The sequence below is a fragment of the Hemicordylus capensis genome, chromosome 2 (genome assembly GCF_027244095.1).
Source record: "Hemicordylus capensis ecotype Gifberg chromosome 2, rHemCap1.1.pri, whole genome shotgun sequence".
NCBI classification, from domain to species: domain Eukaryota; kingdom Metazoa; phylum Chordata; class Lepidosauria; order Squamata; family Cordylidae; genus Hemicordylus; species Hemicordylus capensis.
Window position 1 is genome coordinate 181,005,370 of NC_069658.1, and position 14,730 is coordinate 181,020,099.

The window sequence follows — 14,730 nt, forward strand, 5'->3', positions numbered from 1 at the left end:
GAATTGTCGCTGTGACTCCTGAAGCTTTAGGAGCTGCTGTGGGAGCAGCTTCTGAAGTGTTCGGAGCCGCCACAGAGGCAGCAAGCTGGTAGAAGACGGGGGTAGATGAGACGCAGCCCAGGGTAGGGGGAGAGGAGACAGCAAGCGGGTAGTCCCTGGAGGTGAGCAGCTTGTGTTCCTAGAACATGCCCATTCCATTTTAGCTCCGCTCCGTTGATGGGCCAGAAATATATAGAATGCAGAATAGTAATTTAATGGCTATGCCAAGTCCGTATCAATATCCTAACTGGTTTTGAAGGTGTTAGCATTTACTGCCTCCATCTTTTTGGGACATGCGTCCACATGTGAGACTTAGAAATACACCTTTAGGAAGTTCTTGAGATTTCTGCAGCTTGGTTCTTCTCCCTGTATTTAGGCACATACTGGTACATGCCAACAGCCTCTGTCTGGAATTTGACCGGCACCTTTTTTCATATGGAAGTGGGGTAGTCACAGGATGAACCACTTGTCATCTCCACCTGATGGTAGCTGTAGAGGCAGATGCTACTGGACTGCTTGTTGCACCAGTTGTAGTAGGCATGTTCACTTGTTAAAGACTGCTCAGGTTGCTTTGAACAAAGAAAGAGAATGATTTCCATCCATAGAAAAGCAATGCGAACCAAGCAAACCAAGGTGATAACCTGGTTGTAGCTATCTGGCGGTGGTAATGACAGGGATGGCAGCTTGGCATAATGGCCATACTTGGAGTCTGTTCTGTGATTTCATCTTCCTGCCATAGAGGATTTTTTCAGTATTCTATTTAACCAAGTGTTTTGCATAATCATAGTTAGAGATGTCTTCTAAGGAATATTTTAGTGGTGTCGTAGAATGATGTGAGGAACAAAGTGGGAATCTGTAGCTGGGCTCATTTGCTAACCCTGGGGCAAGAAGGTTGAGGGAGCAGCAGCTGTGGTGATGGACATGTTGGCCAGCCGCATTAGGGCTGGGCTGTAGTATAGTCTGGTTGTATCCTCCTTGCAGTCTGAAAAGATCAACTGCTGATCAATGACCAATAGACTAACAACCCATTTTATGCTTGCCTTCCTGAATTTAGTGGGATTTATAGAGACTGAATCGTACAAGAGGCTCTAGTCACAGCAGCTTCATTGCCTCTGGTTGGTTGCAAGCATCTATTCTTTTTCCTATTGCACTAAGCTGCTGCCACCTTGTCTCTCCCCCCCCACCCTTTTGCATAGTTGGCGTGTGGTCAGGATGGCCAGCTGAAGGGATTTGCCGTCCTGGAGTACGAGTCGGCCGAGATAGCTGAGATGGTCCAGCAGGCCACCAATGGCTTGCTACTTGCTGGGAACCACATCAGAGTCTCCTTCTGTGCTCCAGGCCCTCCTGGGCGAAGCATGTTAGCTGCTTTGATAGCTGCTCAAGCAACAGTAAGGCTTTGCTCACAATTATGCCCGACTGTGTGTGGTTTGAGAATGACCTCCTCAGCACCTGCTTTTCTTGTTCATCTTTCTGCCTTGCTCCCCATGCCTGAAGCTTTCCAAGAGTATGTTTGGCCTGGAATTGGCACAATGGGTGGTGGTTGGTTTGGTTTTTTGGAGCAAATCACGTCAAAATGTTTTGGTAGCTCTTGAGTGAATATACACACAGGTACTCTGGAAGTCCCTTCTTGCAATCACCCAACGCACTGTCTGAATGTTCAGTTCTGCTGTACTGTGTCTTGCAATGTGCAAGTGAAAGCCTCCACTGTACCTGTACACCCAGGTACTCTCATTGTGTGTCATAGGAGTCAAGATCACAGGAGTCTCTTCTCTTCTCAATTGGAGAGAGGAAGAGCCCAGATGCAATTTGACTGCTCTGCTGTTTTTCCTTTTTAAAGGCACTTAATCGTGGGAAAGGGCTTCTTCCTGAGCCCAACCTTCTTCAGATTCTTAACAGCTTAGGAAATACTTCATCAATTCAGCTCCTACTCAACCCCCTTCTTCATGGAGCCATTGGAGGAAAGCAAGGCAAGTATAGATGAAAGACCCTATTATGGGATACATCTGAAAAGATACCCTAAGGACTAAGCTAGGATTTAGGGTTTCTTCCTCCTCTGTGAGCCCATTAAACCAAATCAAACCTCCCTTGGCCTGGTGGCCTTTATTAATGGCTAGATGTGCTGTTGCTGACTGTTAGAACTGCAGTACGGCGGGGATGGTCCATGCTTGCAAGCAGCACTGATGGAGAATCCTAGAAACTCCTTCATCAGTGCCTCTCCCTACCCAGCCCTATCCACACCTGTCTGTTTCAACTATATCTTCATAACTCATGGGTTGCTGTTGGTCTTCTCAGTCTCTGATCTTGGCTACCAACAAGCTAGCTAGGAAGAGGCCTGTGATCTTTTACCAAGCTTTACAAAGAATGGCCACTATTCAGCACTGATTGTGCCCCACATTCATTTGTAAGGAAAGCTTTCCTCTAATTAGGAAGTATGAATTCTTCCAGATTTATTGTTGGATACAAAACAGATAAGGTGATGACTTCTGCTGATGTGGAACTCTGATAAGGGCATACTCTATTCTGCAGAATTCTTCATCAGCATACTAGAATGGTGCTAATTCCTAGTTTTTCGAACCCAATGTGAGGTTTTATACCTACCAGTCAAGTGTAGTCCAGTGCACTAAGATAAAAGTGAGCTTAGCTGTCAAATGCAATTTCATGAAAGAATCTGATGCCTTCAGAAGAGAGAGAGTTTGATAGCTGTAGGCTTTTCTCATTGGTTTGGCCTCCATTGATGCAGTGTTTGATAGGATTTATCCCCCCCCCCCCCCCGCCGCCGCCGCCGCCGCTACTTTATGCAGGAGTTAAAGGAAACTCTCCAACTTGATTTCTTTGCAGGAATCCTGGGAGCTCCTCCATCAGTGCCTCTCCTAACAAACCCAGCCCTGTCCACAGCTCTCCTTCAGCTAGCACTCCAGAATCAAACACAAGCACAACAGGTAACTGTTTATCTTCTGTCTTCCCTCTCCACCCTCAGCCTGGCAGATGGTATATCCCCTTACTTGCTGCTCAGAGCACATGCTTTTTGGCTACACACCTGGGCAAAACTCAAATTCTCCAGTTTGGAGCCTTACATTGCCTTCTCTTGCTTAATTCTATTATCCTTTCAGTCAAGAGCCCCTGGTTGTTTATGTTCTTCTCTGTAACATAGGAAGCTGTCTTCTACCAAGTCACACCACTGGTCCATCTAGCTTAGTATTGTCTAAGAGACTGGCAGTGGCTTCTCCAAGGTTGCAGGCAGGAGTCTCTCTCAGCCCCATCTTTCCCTTGGAGATGCCAGGGAGGGAACATGGAACCTTCTGCATGCAAACATGTAGGTGCTCTTCCCAGAGTGGCCCCATCCCTTAAGAAGAATATCTTACAGTGTTCACATGTAGTCTCCTATCCAAATGCAAACCAGGGCAGACCCTGCTAAGTGAAAGGGACCATTCATACTTCCACAAGACCAGCTCTCCTCCCCGCTTTGCTGTATGCAGTTGCAATATTGTGTTGAAGGGCAGAGAGAAATTTGCCAGCCCTTCACTGCAGTGCAAGAGCCCACGCTGCCTCAGGAGTTTGTAAAACTGCCACTGGTGGTTAAAATGTTCCCGATGTACTCACATTTGGATAAGAGTTTGAATCAGGCTCTTGCTCTCCACACCTTCCCCCCCTTTTTTAACCCTCTTGGCTTTTAGTGATCTTGTCTCTGGTCTCTTTTGCTTTCTGCTCCAGAAGGCATTGCTTGGAAACTTGCTCTTAGTCCAAAACCAGGTCTGGACACAGCTCCTGCAGAACAAGGAAAACCAGGCCATATTCCATGTGAGTGTTAGGCCTGGCCTGTGTGTGGAAATCATGCTTTGTGTGTGTGGTGTGTACATTCCAAGAAGGTGCATTGTAATGACCATTCTCCAGCTTGAATCATATTCTAGGCCAGCTGAGGTGGTTGTACTGTATAGCACACCTCTCCTCCCCCCTCCGACTACTTGGATCTATATCCTTGACCCTTTAGACTCCACAATTTCAGGGAATCGCTTGCTGGATTTAATGGCCAGGATGGAATTGGAGGACTTGTACAGTCCATTGCAGAAATGCTTAACGTGATTCTGGCACAAGGTCAGGCCTTATTGCCTTTGAAGGTGTAGAGAAGTTGTTCACTGGCTGATGAGGTCTTGCCTCAGGAGTCTGTCCCTCTTCACTGCCTGTGCATTTCCTTCCACTGCTGCATCCTCCCTTATGGCTAGGCTGGAGCATCTTACAATGCCAGAGAGTTTTGTGCATCATCAATAGTTGCATCGAGGGCTTCTTATGTAATGCACCGAGATGAACTGTGCATCATGTGCATGGTGAAGGTTAGACTTCGTAAAATTCAGGGAGTTGATATTCTGAACTTGGTAATCTGAGGTTTTGCAAAGAGAGATGAGGGGACTGTTATTAATGTTGTAGAGGATAAGCAGGGGTGTCGGATACATCTCATTTTATAAGGCTAGTGGAGGCAGGTTGGGCAGCCGAGCCAAGCCCCTGAGTGTGGGCAGGGCACACCTTGCCTCCCGAGGCCTCCCTGCGCACCAGGTATGCTGCATACGGTGAGGCAGCTCTTCCTTCCTTGGCAGACTGTGCTTGAGCACAGTGGTCTCCAAGGAAGTCTTCCGTCCCTCCAAGATCTGTGTTTTTAAGGTATGACTTTCCAGGCTTGGTGGAAGAGTTGGTGGTCAGTGGCTGTAAGAACTTGTGGCTGGGATGCAGTTGTGTGGGAATTTAATAGCCTTGAATGTTGTCATTTCCTTGCTGTTAATAAATGCTGTCAGTGTTGCAACTGAATATCACAACCCACCCCAGCTGTGCAGGGCCTAGTCTGAGCTGCTTTAGCTCAAGCCAGTCAGGACTCAAGTCTGGGGCTGAGTTGCAAGTGGGAGTTAGTGGTTTACTCGTAACATAGAAGCCCTAGTCCAGGGGTGGGGAACCTTGGCACTCCAGCTGTTGTTGAACTACAACTCCCATCATCCCCAGCCACAATTATTGTGGCTGGGGGTGATGGGAGTTGTAGTTCAACAGCTGGAGTGCCAAGGTTCCCCACCCCTGCCCTAGTCTATGTCCAACACTTGTTGTTCACATGTTATATTGAACACAGGCGCTCTGTACCTGTACCATGTGTTTGAGGGCCCTGTACCCAAGTTCACTTTACTATGAACTGAGGTACAGTCATTCACACAAGCATGTGCATCTGTACACTGGTACAACAGAAGGTCTGACTAAGCTAGTGTTGAAAGGAAACTTCAGCAGCCAGAGCTTTCCTTGTTGGGTCCTTCCAGGGAGTGTTTTGAAATCCAAATGTTCCTGTAGAAGATTTCTTGTGGTAGCTGCCGTTAATCTCCCTCCCACCCACCCCTCGTAGTGAAGAAGGGCAGTGAGTGTGCTGGGGCTCAAGTGAACAGTCTGTGCTGTGGAATCCCTGTCTGGTGCTATAGTTGGATCATCAGTGTGATAACTAAACTCACTCCTAGGTTTTCTCAATACCTGAAAGTATTGGGGCACTTCACTTCCCACATTCTCTTCTCTTCTATCCATCTGTAAAGCTCCACCTTCTTCAGACATTCTGTCCTGGAACATGGCTTGCTGGGAGGGGTATGGTAGCATTGGGTGCAGATTTTGCCCAATGGCCTGCCCGGCCCTTGAGTGTACTGGGCCCAGTTGCTCCATGTTCCGTTCTCCTAGAATGCCTCTGGTGTCCTGTGTGATGTAGTTGTAGTTGGGCCTGTTTCTGCTTAGCCCCTTACACCTTTCAAATCCCTTTGTGCTCAGCATGTCCTTGGCACTGCCTTGCTTGAGATCAGCTGCTTGTGGCTTGTGGCTTGGTTCTGCTTAGTTTTTGGTGTACACAGCCTTGCCTACAGCTTTGGTTGTTGAAACCAGTTCTCTGTTTGCAGAAACCAGGGATCCTGGGAGAGTCTCCGCTCGGTTCCTTGCAACATGGAGTTCTGGGGATGCCAAATACTTCCGCTTCTCAGGCTGGAAATCAGCTACTGGGTGAGATGTCCTCAGGTAAGTGCTTTCCCTCAGACCAGTCTAGTCCACCACTCAGTTAATTTTAGCAGTCCCAGCCTCTCGCCCTGTGCTTGCGATGGCTGCTTGTTTTTGTCTTAAGGCAAAGCGAGTTATCCTGCTGCCTTCCTTTCCTCTCCTGTTTCCAGCTGGCTTGAGCTCCTCCCTCCCTCCTGCCAGGGAGCAGGTAGCATTGACTCCTCATGAGCAAGCACTGGTGGTGCAGAGGTTCACCTCTCTTCAAAGCCTTACTGCGCATGCTTACTGGCAGCAATAAGCTCATGCATGTGGTATGTGCAGCAGCAGACGGCCTCCAAGTCAGCTGCAGTACACATGGCAGGAGCAAGGCTGACTGTCTGAGTTGGGCAAGCTGAGCTCAGCTCTTGGTCCAGTGCCGCTGGCCCCCAACCCCCGCGGCCAGCAGGCCCCCTCTTCTGAGTAGGCCTCGCTGGTCCCTCCTTCCTGCTCCTCTGCTGCCGCACCAGACCAGTGCTCCTCCCCAGGCCCCATAACACAGCCCACCACTCTTCTTCTCCCCAGTCCCACTCCCACAGCCCCCGTCCATGCTTCTCTGCACTCTGGTGGGTGCCACTGCCTCACCCCCTCTTTTTACCCCCAATCCGCCGCCTCTCTCCGCTTCATATTTTCAAATATCTTCTGAGGAAGGAGGTCCACCAAACTGGCCCTGGGCGGCGCATCCCTGACCTTGGTTGTGCTGCTCCTGCACACCCAAGAACAGGGATTTGAAAATATGAAGCAGAGAAGGAAGGCAAGAAGTTTGGGGCAAAAGAAGGTGGAGTGAGGCAGTGGTGGCACCCACGGAGACTCTGGCATGGCAGTGGAAGAAGCCAGCATTCTCTCACTCTTCCCTCCCTCGCGAGGATCTGATGAGGAGGTGGGGAGGATGTTGCAGCAATGAGTATTTGCTCCCTACTCCTTCCCTTCTGCTCCCCTTTTCAGCCTTGCCTGGGGCCTCTGAGGAGGCTCTGTTTCTCCACCACCTCCTTATCCTCCCTGCTGCTGTGCAGTCCTCCCTGTCTCCAGGTAGTGGTGGTGAGAGATGAGCCTGGAGTATTATCTGTGGAGGGTGAAGACAGCTGAGGGCTTGGGGGGGTTGTTTTTAGTATTTGTGCCTTTGTTCTGCTCAGGCCTTTTGGGGCCTCTTGCTCTTCTGTCCTCTGCCATCAGGGAGAGGAAAGCGGAGCGGGGGGGGGGGGCTTAACCAGGCACAACCCTTAGAGGCAGGAGCAGCCAGATGGCCCCTTGATCTGTTTCCATCGGGGCAACCTTTAATTTGGTGCATCAGGACATCCCTGAGCAGTAAAAGCCCTTGCTTGTTGTTTGGGGAGCCTTCCTCATTATGGACGTTTCACAGTCCTAGCATCTGCATTTGGGGTGACTTGAAGGAGGGTTAGGCTCTTTCCAGAAGGAAGTGGAATATTCTGCAAGGCTTATAATGTTGTGAGCTTTAACGTTTTTTAAAATGTGATTATGCTGATGCACAATCATGTGTTGATGGTGGAAGAGAGACAAGCTTCAGATTCCCCACCACCCCCCACTTTATATCTCTATATTTAATTCTCCTAGACATACCCGTCGCTAATCCCATGCGTGGCAGCTCTCGCAAGAGTTCACGAGTGAGCTGATGATTAGTGACGGGGACAGCCAGCCACCAAGGGGGGAGAAGTGGCGACCTGGCAAACAGCCAGCCGCCGGGGCGGGGGGAGAGGTGGCAGCCCGGCAAACAGTCTGCCACCAGTGTGGGGAGAAGGAGAGAAGCGGTGGCCCAGCAAATGGCTGGCCACTGGCGGGGGTGGGGGGGAGCAGCAGCCTGGCTGCCGGTGATGGGGGAGAAGTGGTGGCCTGGCGAATGGCCAGCCGCTGGGGGGATGGAGAGAAGTGGTGGACCAGCAGACAGACAGCCGCCAGGTGGGGGGAGGAGAAATGGCAGCCTGGTGAATGGCTGCCCACTGGGGGAGGACTAGGGGCGCAGATGTTCTGTGCCCAGTCAGCTAGTAAAAAGGAAGTTCTTAAAAACTCCAAACAATGCTTTATCTTGTCAGGACTTCACTTTACACGTTGCTGAATGAGCATGTTTTCACCCTGATCACTAGTATTTTTATTTAGAAGTCTCATTGACTTCAGTAGGATTCTATTCCGGGTAGGCATGCTTAGGACTGCAGCTTTTTGTGTGTGTACTTTATTATGTGTACACAATAAAGTGGTACTTTATTGGATGTTGTGTTTTGGTGTGATGTCTTTTGACCAGAAGTTAATTGTAGGCTTGATTGTTGATGCTCCAAGAAGAATAAAATAGCCTCAACTCAGCCTACCAGTTGGCATTTTCATTTTGCAGGGTTTGAATTGTGGTGTTCTTATTGCCTGCAGCAACTTCATAGCTGTCTAGAAGCTGGCAGAATTCACACATGTAGATAGTACAGTGGCCTGGTACATGTGGAACCAGGAAGGCCCCACTCTGAATGCAGGTGTGCACACAGTGCCTTGATACTGCTGCCCAGAACAAAACTCATTCTGCACATACATGAAAGAAATTAGAGGGAACGCTAGTGCTGGGTCATACTGATAGGACTTCCAGATCAACATCTCTGAACCAGAGGCTGTAGAATATGATTTCCTGAAGTGGGTCTCTGGGAAGAGATGAATTTTCATGTAACAAGGAAATAAACATTGCAGCTGCCTGGTTATTTTGCTGCTTGCTAAAACTGACAAATCTAACTTATCAGTGGGAGGGGTTCATTCTCCCTCCCCAGTTTAACTCTTTAAGATTTGTACTGTGTTAATCCACTAAAGTCCTTCATCCAAGAAAACAAAAGAGTGTTTACTTGGATGGAGGTATGGCAGCATCTCCTTTTGTCTGGGAGATCAGCCACTCTTTTTATAAAAGAGCTTCCCCCACAAAAAAAGTGCAGATAGCTCTGAGCCCAGTGGATTATAATTCCAAACAAAACTGTGTGGCCCTAAGATGCAGCTTAGAAACAAAAATAGGGTAGAAGTAGATGACTAGATTTCATCTGAGCAGTGCACAAAGCAACATGATCAAACATAAGCATGTCACACTTTGAAAACTGAACTGCACTTGCTTGTGGCCATTTGAAGTATTGTTTCTAATGTGCACCTACATTATATGCAATACACTGTGCCAATGTAAACAGGAAGGTGCATTTAATTGAATTCAGTGCAACTAGCTACCTGAGCTTCGGTGTATATTTGGGCAGGCATACCACAAATCCCCACTCCTGACCCGATGAAGGTGAAGTACATTTGCAGGCCTGCTTCTCTGTGTGGATCTTCCCAGCTGGGTCAGAGTGAGGAAGACTCAAGGTGTGAAAAAAGGAGATCCTCTCTGCCCTGCTTCTCTTCCCCATCCATGAGATCTTTCATGGTTCTACAATTATCTTTTTCTGATATTCCATTTAACATACACTGCCTTATTTTAATTTGTATTCACTGGAGGGTTTTGCAATATAATGGACTCTTGTTTTCAGATTCTGTCATTCATCCCCCCCCCCCTTTTGTACCTGTGCCAGGTGAGGTGATTGATGCTGTCACTGGCTAGAAATAGACTCATATAGTACCCATATCTCTACATAGGGGAAGGGGCAGTGTGACAGAAGAGGGGAAATACTTTGGGAAGTTTTTATACTGAGTGTCCTAAAGCAAAAATTATTTGCACTTTCACTCCTAAGACAAAGGCAGCTATTGTAACAGTGACAAACAGGAGCCGAGTAAGGGAGGATTGCAAACTGAAACTATTTTTTTAATCTGGTCCTGCAATGAAGGGACTGGTGGTAGTGAATTGTCCTTCCACTGTAACCTATGCTAAAGGACAATTGGAGGCAGCATTTTTGGGGAGGTCCCAGTTTGAGAAACCTGGATTTAGAGGAGGCTTCCCAAACAGTGCACTTGTGCATTTTATGCAGGCCCTGTTTCTCATGGCCAGAAAATGGAAGTATCTAATGAACTCTCTTAGAGACCAAGCATGTTTCTCGCCCTTGTGCATATAGAGGGCAATCTCAGCACAAGGGCAGTTGCTTCTAAATGCTTGGAAACCCCAACTATTTTGGCCAGGATGCCTTTAGTCAGCATATGAGCATTGGATCCCCTGCCTCGATCATTTTGATGTCCTATTGAACCCTCCTGTTTATCTTAAAAGTTGCAATGCAGAATTCTATGTTCTGTCAACGCCCATTAGAAAGCTGGGAAAACTCAATAAAATATGCACACTTCTGTGTTGTGGAGAATCCTTTCTAGATTCAGACGTCTGCATTTTGCAGTACAGATGTTGTATAATCTGTTCTGCTCTCCCTCCCCAAATATTAATAGCCTTCTAAGCATGTATCACTTGACCACCTAGGGAATCACTTGACTGTTCTTTGAGTATTTAACAGCTGCAAAGCTAAGTGGTGGTTTAGCTGTTGTGTGGAAATTTGTGTGTAGCTTTGTTGAAAGGCTATCATTGTGAGTAGCAGTTGTATATGCCTTCTAGCCTGACAACTTGGCAAGAGCCTACTTGTTGCTGAATGGATAAATAAATTGCTGCCCTCAGAAGAAGAAACTGTGCTGGTTGCCACTTTCGCCAGCCAAGACCTAGATTTGCATGCTAGCTCTGCAGTAGAACCAGTATGAAACTGTGCATTTCTAAAACCAACAATAAAACCCCCTACAGGTTTTGTATATATGTGAACTGTTAGCCTGAGAACATCAACTTGCAATGGTATCTGATTTGTTTCTGAAGCTGGCATCTGATCAGAGGTTTAAGAAAGGAAAATAAGCCCCAGGATACTTAAGGGAGGAAGAGTTCATAACTTGTTCCAAACCTCTAATGATCAGCAAATATACTAAAACTAGCTGGGCTGGGCGCAGAGCATCTGTGCCTCTAGTTTGGCCCAGCCATTTTCTTGCTGACAGCCCGCTGGCACTTAACTTCCCACCCAACTGCCAAAGGCCTCCTGCTGGCCTGCCACCACCTCCTCCAATCGGCTGGCCTCCACCCACTGGCCAGCTGCCCACCAGCACGGCTCCAACCGCTGGTGCAGCTCCACCAGCTGCCATGGCTGTTTTCTCCCCCATCCCCATCGCTTATCCCCCGGCAGCTGCTCGCAAACTCTCGTGAGAGCTGCCACGCATGGGATTAGCAACCTCTAAACCAGGGATTCTCAACGTTGGGTCCCCAGATGTTATTGGACTTCAACTCCCATAATCCCCAGGCCCAGTGGCTTTTGGCTGGGGATTATGGGAGCTGAAGTCCAGTAACATCTGGGGACCCAACGTTGAGAATCCCTGCTCTAAACCAACCATTTTGAGGAGTCTGATGTAAACCAAGAGGGCTTGCAAGTGTCCTGTCAGCAGAACGAAGCCATTGCACCCTTGCCTACTAGAGGCTTTCTGCGACCTGTCAGCTGCAGGGTTCTCTTAATTTTTTTCATCTGTGTGCAGAATGAATTTTGTTCTGGGCGGCAGTATGAAGGCAGTGCGCATGCACATGCATTCAGAGTGGGGGCTTCCTGATTCAACCTGAGCGGGATCTAAAATTAACTGAGCGGGCATCAAAAAACACGTGAGCACATGCACACACGCATGCCTTAAAGGGAACACTGGTCAGCAGATAGCTAAAGATCAAATCCAGGCTCCTTGTAATATACCAGTATGCCTCTGGAAGTGTAATTGTGGGGCATTTGGTCAGAAAGAGCAGCTCAGATATTTAGAACCTAGATCAGGAGCAGACATTCCTGCTATTGGAAAAGCGAAATTAAAATGTGTTGGATCACATTGGTTCTGACCCCCCTCCTTCAATTCCTACGGTAATTACAGTGACTTGATGACCTCCCCGGTAGTGGTGATGTGCATGCGCATACACTGCTTTCTGGATTACATTCTGTTTGGTCATGCTTGCTCGCAGCCGCAGCCCAGGATAAGTCTTTCTGTACACCCGGTTTGTGTTCCTCCCGGCATTGTAGCCCCTGCTACCCTAAATGGCTTAACTGGTTTTGAAGCGGGGGTAAGTGGAGAGAGTAGGTGGAGACAGGGTTGGAGTGCAGGGCAGTGGGAGCCACTCTTCAGTTAAATGTGTGTGTAGATCCCAGCTCCTGTGGAAGTAGAGAACTTTCATTCCTGACTTTGCTATTGGATCAGACAAGTTGAGTGTGGAGGAAGACTTAAGGTCTCTTCTCCCCTGTATCAACCACTGGCTGACATGCTTCATGGCCTTATGAGAGTGGAGCAAGAGCTCCATCCTCACAAGGAGCCAGTAATCTAACTGCATGAGAAGTGACTTTCGCTTCTCTCCCCTCCCTGCACAAGCCCTCTCTGCTTTTAGGAATATGTCCATGAGGTATGGAAAATGTTGGGGTTGATTGCACAATTAGCCCCAACTTATGCAGTACAGAGAGTATGACAGAGTTTACTTCCCTTCCCCATGCTGTCTGGGAGAGTGTTTTTTCCTGTGTTCTACTGGAGGGAGAGAGAACTAATCCCATCCTCCCTGCTTTTGTCACTTCCGTGCTTTTAACTGTTTCTAAAGTTTTCTTCCTACGGGAGGGCTTTATACGTGGGCAGCCTCTTACTAGGGAACCCCCTGAGCACATTAAAACCCTTGCCTTGTTTGTGGCCTCATTTTACTGCTGTATGGGTTGGTCTAAGTCACCGAGTTTGCTATTGGAGGGAATGATAGAAATAAGCTGCCACCTACAGAATGGCAATGTGGTTTTTGTGGAGTATTTGACTAGTCAATCAGTAAATCAGCTGATGTCCTAGGTGGGCCGTAAAACTACTTCCCTTTAAAAAAACAAATTGATATTGTTCTCACCTGGATGCTTGGTGCTTTCTCCTCAGGTGGCTCTCTGCCTACTGACATGGCTCCAGGGCCTGTCAAGTCACCAATCTTGCCCTCAGGGAGCCAGTCCCTGCCATCCTTTCTGGGACCGTTGGGGATGGAGAGGGAAGGTTCTGTGATGGGAGCCCAGATGCCACAGCTGACCCCACCTGGCCTGCAAGGTCTCACCACTTCCATCCTGGGATCTGTGATCAGTGGGCTTCAGAAGCCAAAGCAGACAGATAATGGACCTCCCTCATATGGGGTAAGTGTGAGGCTGTCTCTTCTTTGAAGAATCTAGTATTTCCACCTTCCTATACATCTCTCCCACACACTTGCAGTTCTTCTGCTCCAACATTGTTCAGCACTTGGTTGTTCTAATGTCTGTACAGATTCAAGCACTGGGTTCAGACTTGGGCAAGCATAGCTGAGCAAATAGATTTGCAAAAATCTCCAATTTAACTAGCTTAACGGACATGATCTTTTTTGGTTACAAATGATCAACAGTGTGGGTGAGGCTGGGCAGAACACATGCTGTAAGCATATCTGCCCTTCTGTAATCTTGTCAGTGTGTCTTGCCTTATTAGTTTGGGGGTTTTCTTTGAAGTCAGTAAAGGTAAAGTGTGTCATCGAGTCGGTGTCGACTCCTGGAGACCACAGAGCCCTGTGGTTATCTTTGGTAGAATACAGGAATGGTTTACCATTGCCATCTCCTGCGCAGTATGAGATGATGCCTTTCAGCATCTTCCTATATCGCTGCTGCCCGATATAGGTGTTTCCCATATCTGGGACACGTACCAGTGGTGTAGGTCATGTAAATTTCTAGAATGGTCTGCAACCTCTGTGAACCCAGGGCTTGTCTTCTATCCCTGGCTTGCAGCGTGGGGCTTGGCTTTTCTTTTTTTACAGTGTACATCTCACTCCCTAATTCTCTGGTGTCTTCTCCTTATAATGCACACACGAACTAATAAATATGAGTATGTATGTAAAATAAATAAGTTTTAGTGTCACTGGCATGGACTGTCTTGGTTGGGGCATGACGTGCCAGTTGAAGACCAGATCTCGAGGAAATACTGTTCATGATTCCTTCTCCTACAGGTATCTCTGCTCGGAGAACCACCAAAAGACTTCAAGATTCCACTCAATCCATACCTAAACCTGCAAAGTCTTCTCCCCACAAGTAAACTTGGAGGTGAGGAGGTGGTGGCTTGGGGACAGACATGGGGAGGCACTGTATTTGACATTAAGAAGGAGACAAAAATTTAAAAAAATGGTGCTGGCCAGTATTGAATAATGTTGATCCTAAAGTGATTTGAGCAAAGGTGCTGCTTTAAGAGAATGTTTCCTAGCAGCTAAGCTCAATTTTTTAGACTGAGTGTTCTGCTGGGAAGAGAACAACTTGCTCATTCTTTTTGGGACATAAACTGCTTTGATACATTTTTGTTGAAAAGCGTTATATAAATACTAATAATGATGCCCTAGGCATATAGATTCTAGAATAATAAAACATTAGTAGTCACCATTTTGGGTTTTCTCATTCTTGTGGCACAGTTGTGTTTAAATATCTTTGCACTAGAAGCAACCCTGGAATACTTCTGGGTTAGTAGCCAGGCATCTCTGACTACTACAACCACAAAAATTTATATACTGCTTTACAACAAAGCTTCCAAAGTGGTTTACATAGAGAAATAAATAAGACTGATCCCTGTCCACAAGGGCTCACAATCTAAACCTCACTCCACTGCCCTGTTTTGCATTTCACTTTATCGGAACAAAAAAACAAGCTGTCAAGCAGTGTTGGCATCACGCCAGCCAGCAATATGGGGGCGGTAGGAGAATGC

The 14,730-nt window shown here is 47.6% G+C and overlaps 1 protein-coding gene across 4 annotated transcripts in view; it reads left to right on the plus strand.

The window, feature by feature from the left end:
* RAVER1 (ribonucleoprotein, PTB binding 1) overlaps window positions 1-14,730 on the plus strand; it is a 42,811-nt gene that overhangs the window by 20,565 nt on the left and 7,516 nt on the right. For 3 of the 4 annotated variants that reach the window (XM_053300003.1, XM_053300005.1, XM_053300002.1), the window contains exons 4-10: window positions 1,236-1,427; window positions 1,877-2,006; window positions 2,878-2,978; window positions 3,751-3,837; window positions 5,943-6,057; window positions 12,910-13,154; window positions 13,988-14,081. In XM_053300003.1, coding sequence (XP_053155978.1) covers window positions 1,236-1,427; window positions 1,877-2,006; window positions 2,878-2,978; window positions 3,751-3,837; window positions 5,943-6,057; window positions 12,910-13,154; window positions 13,988-14,081 — 964 coding nt within the window. The remainder of the gene's footprint in view (window positions 1-1,235; window positions 1,428-1,876; window positions 2,007-2,877; window positions 2,979-3,750; window positions 3,838-5,942; window positions 6,058-12,909; window positions 13,155-13,987; window positions 14,082-14,730) is intronic. The other variant, XM_053300004.1, reaches the window with a different exon arrangement.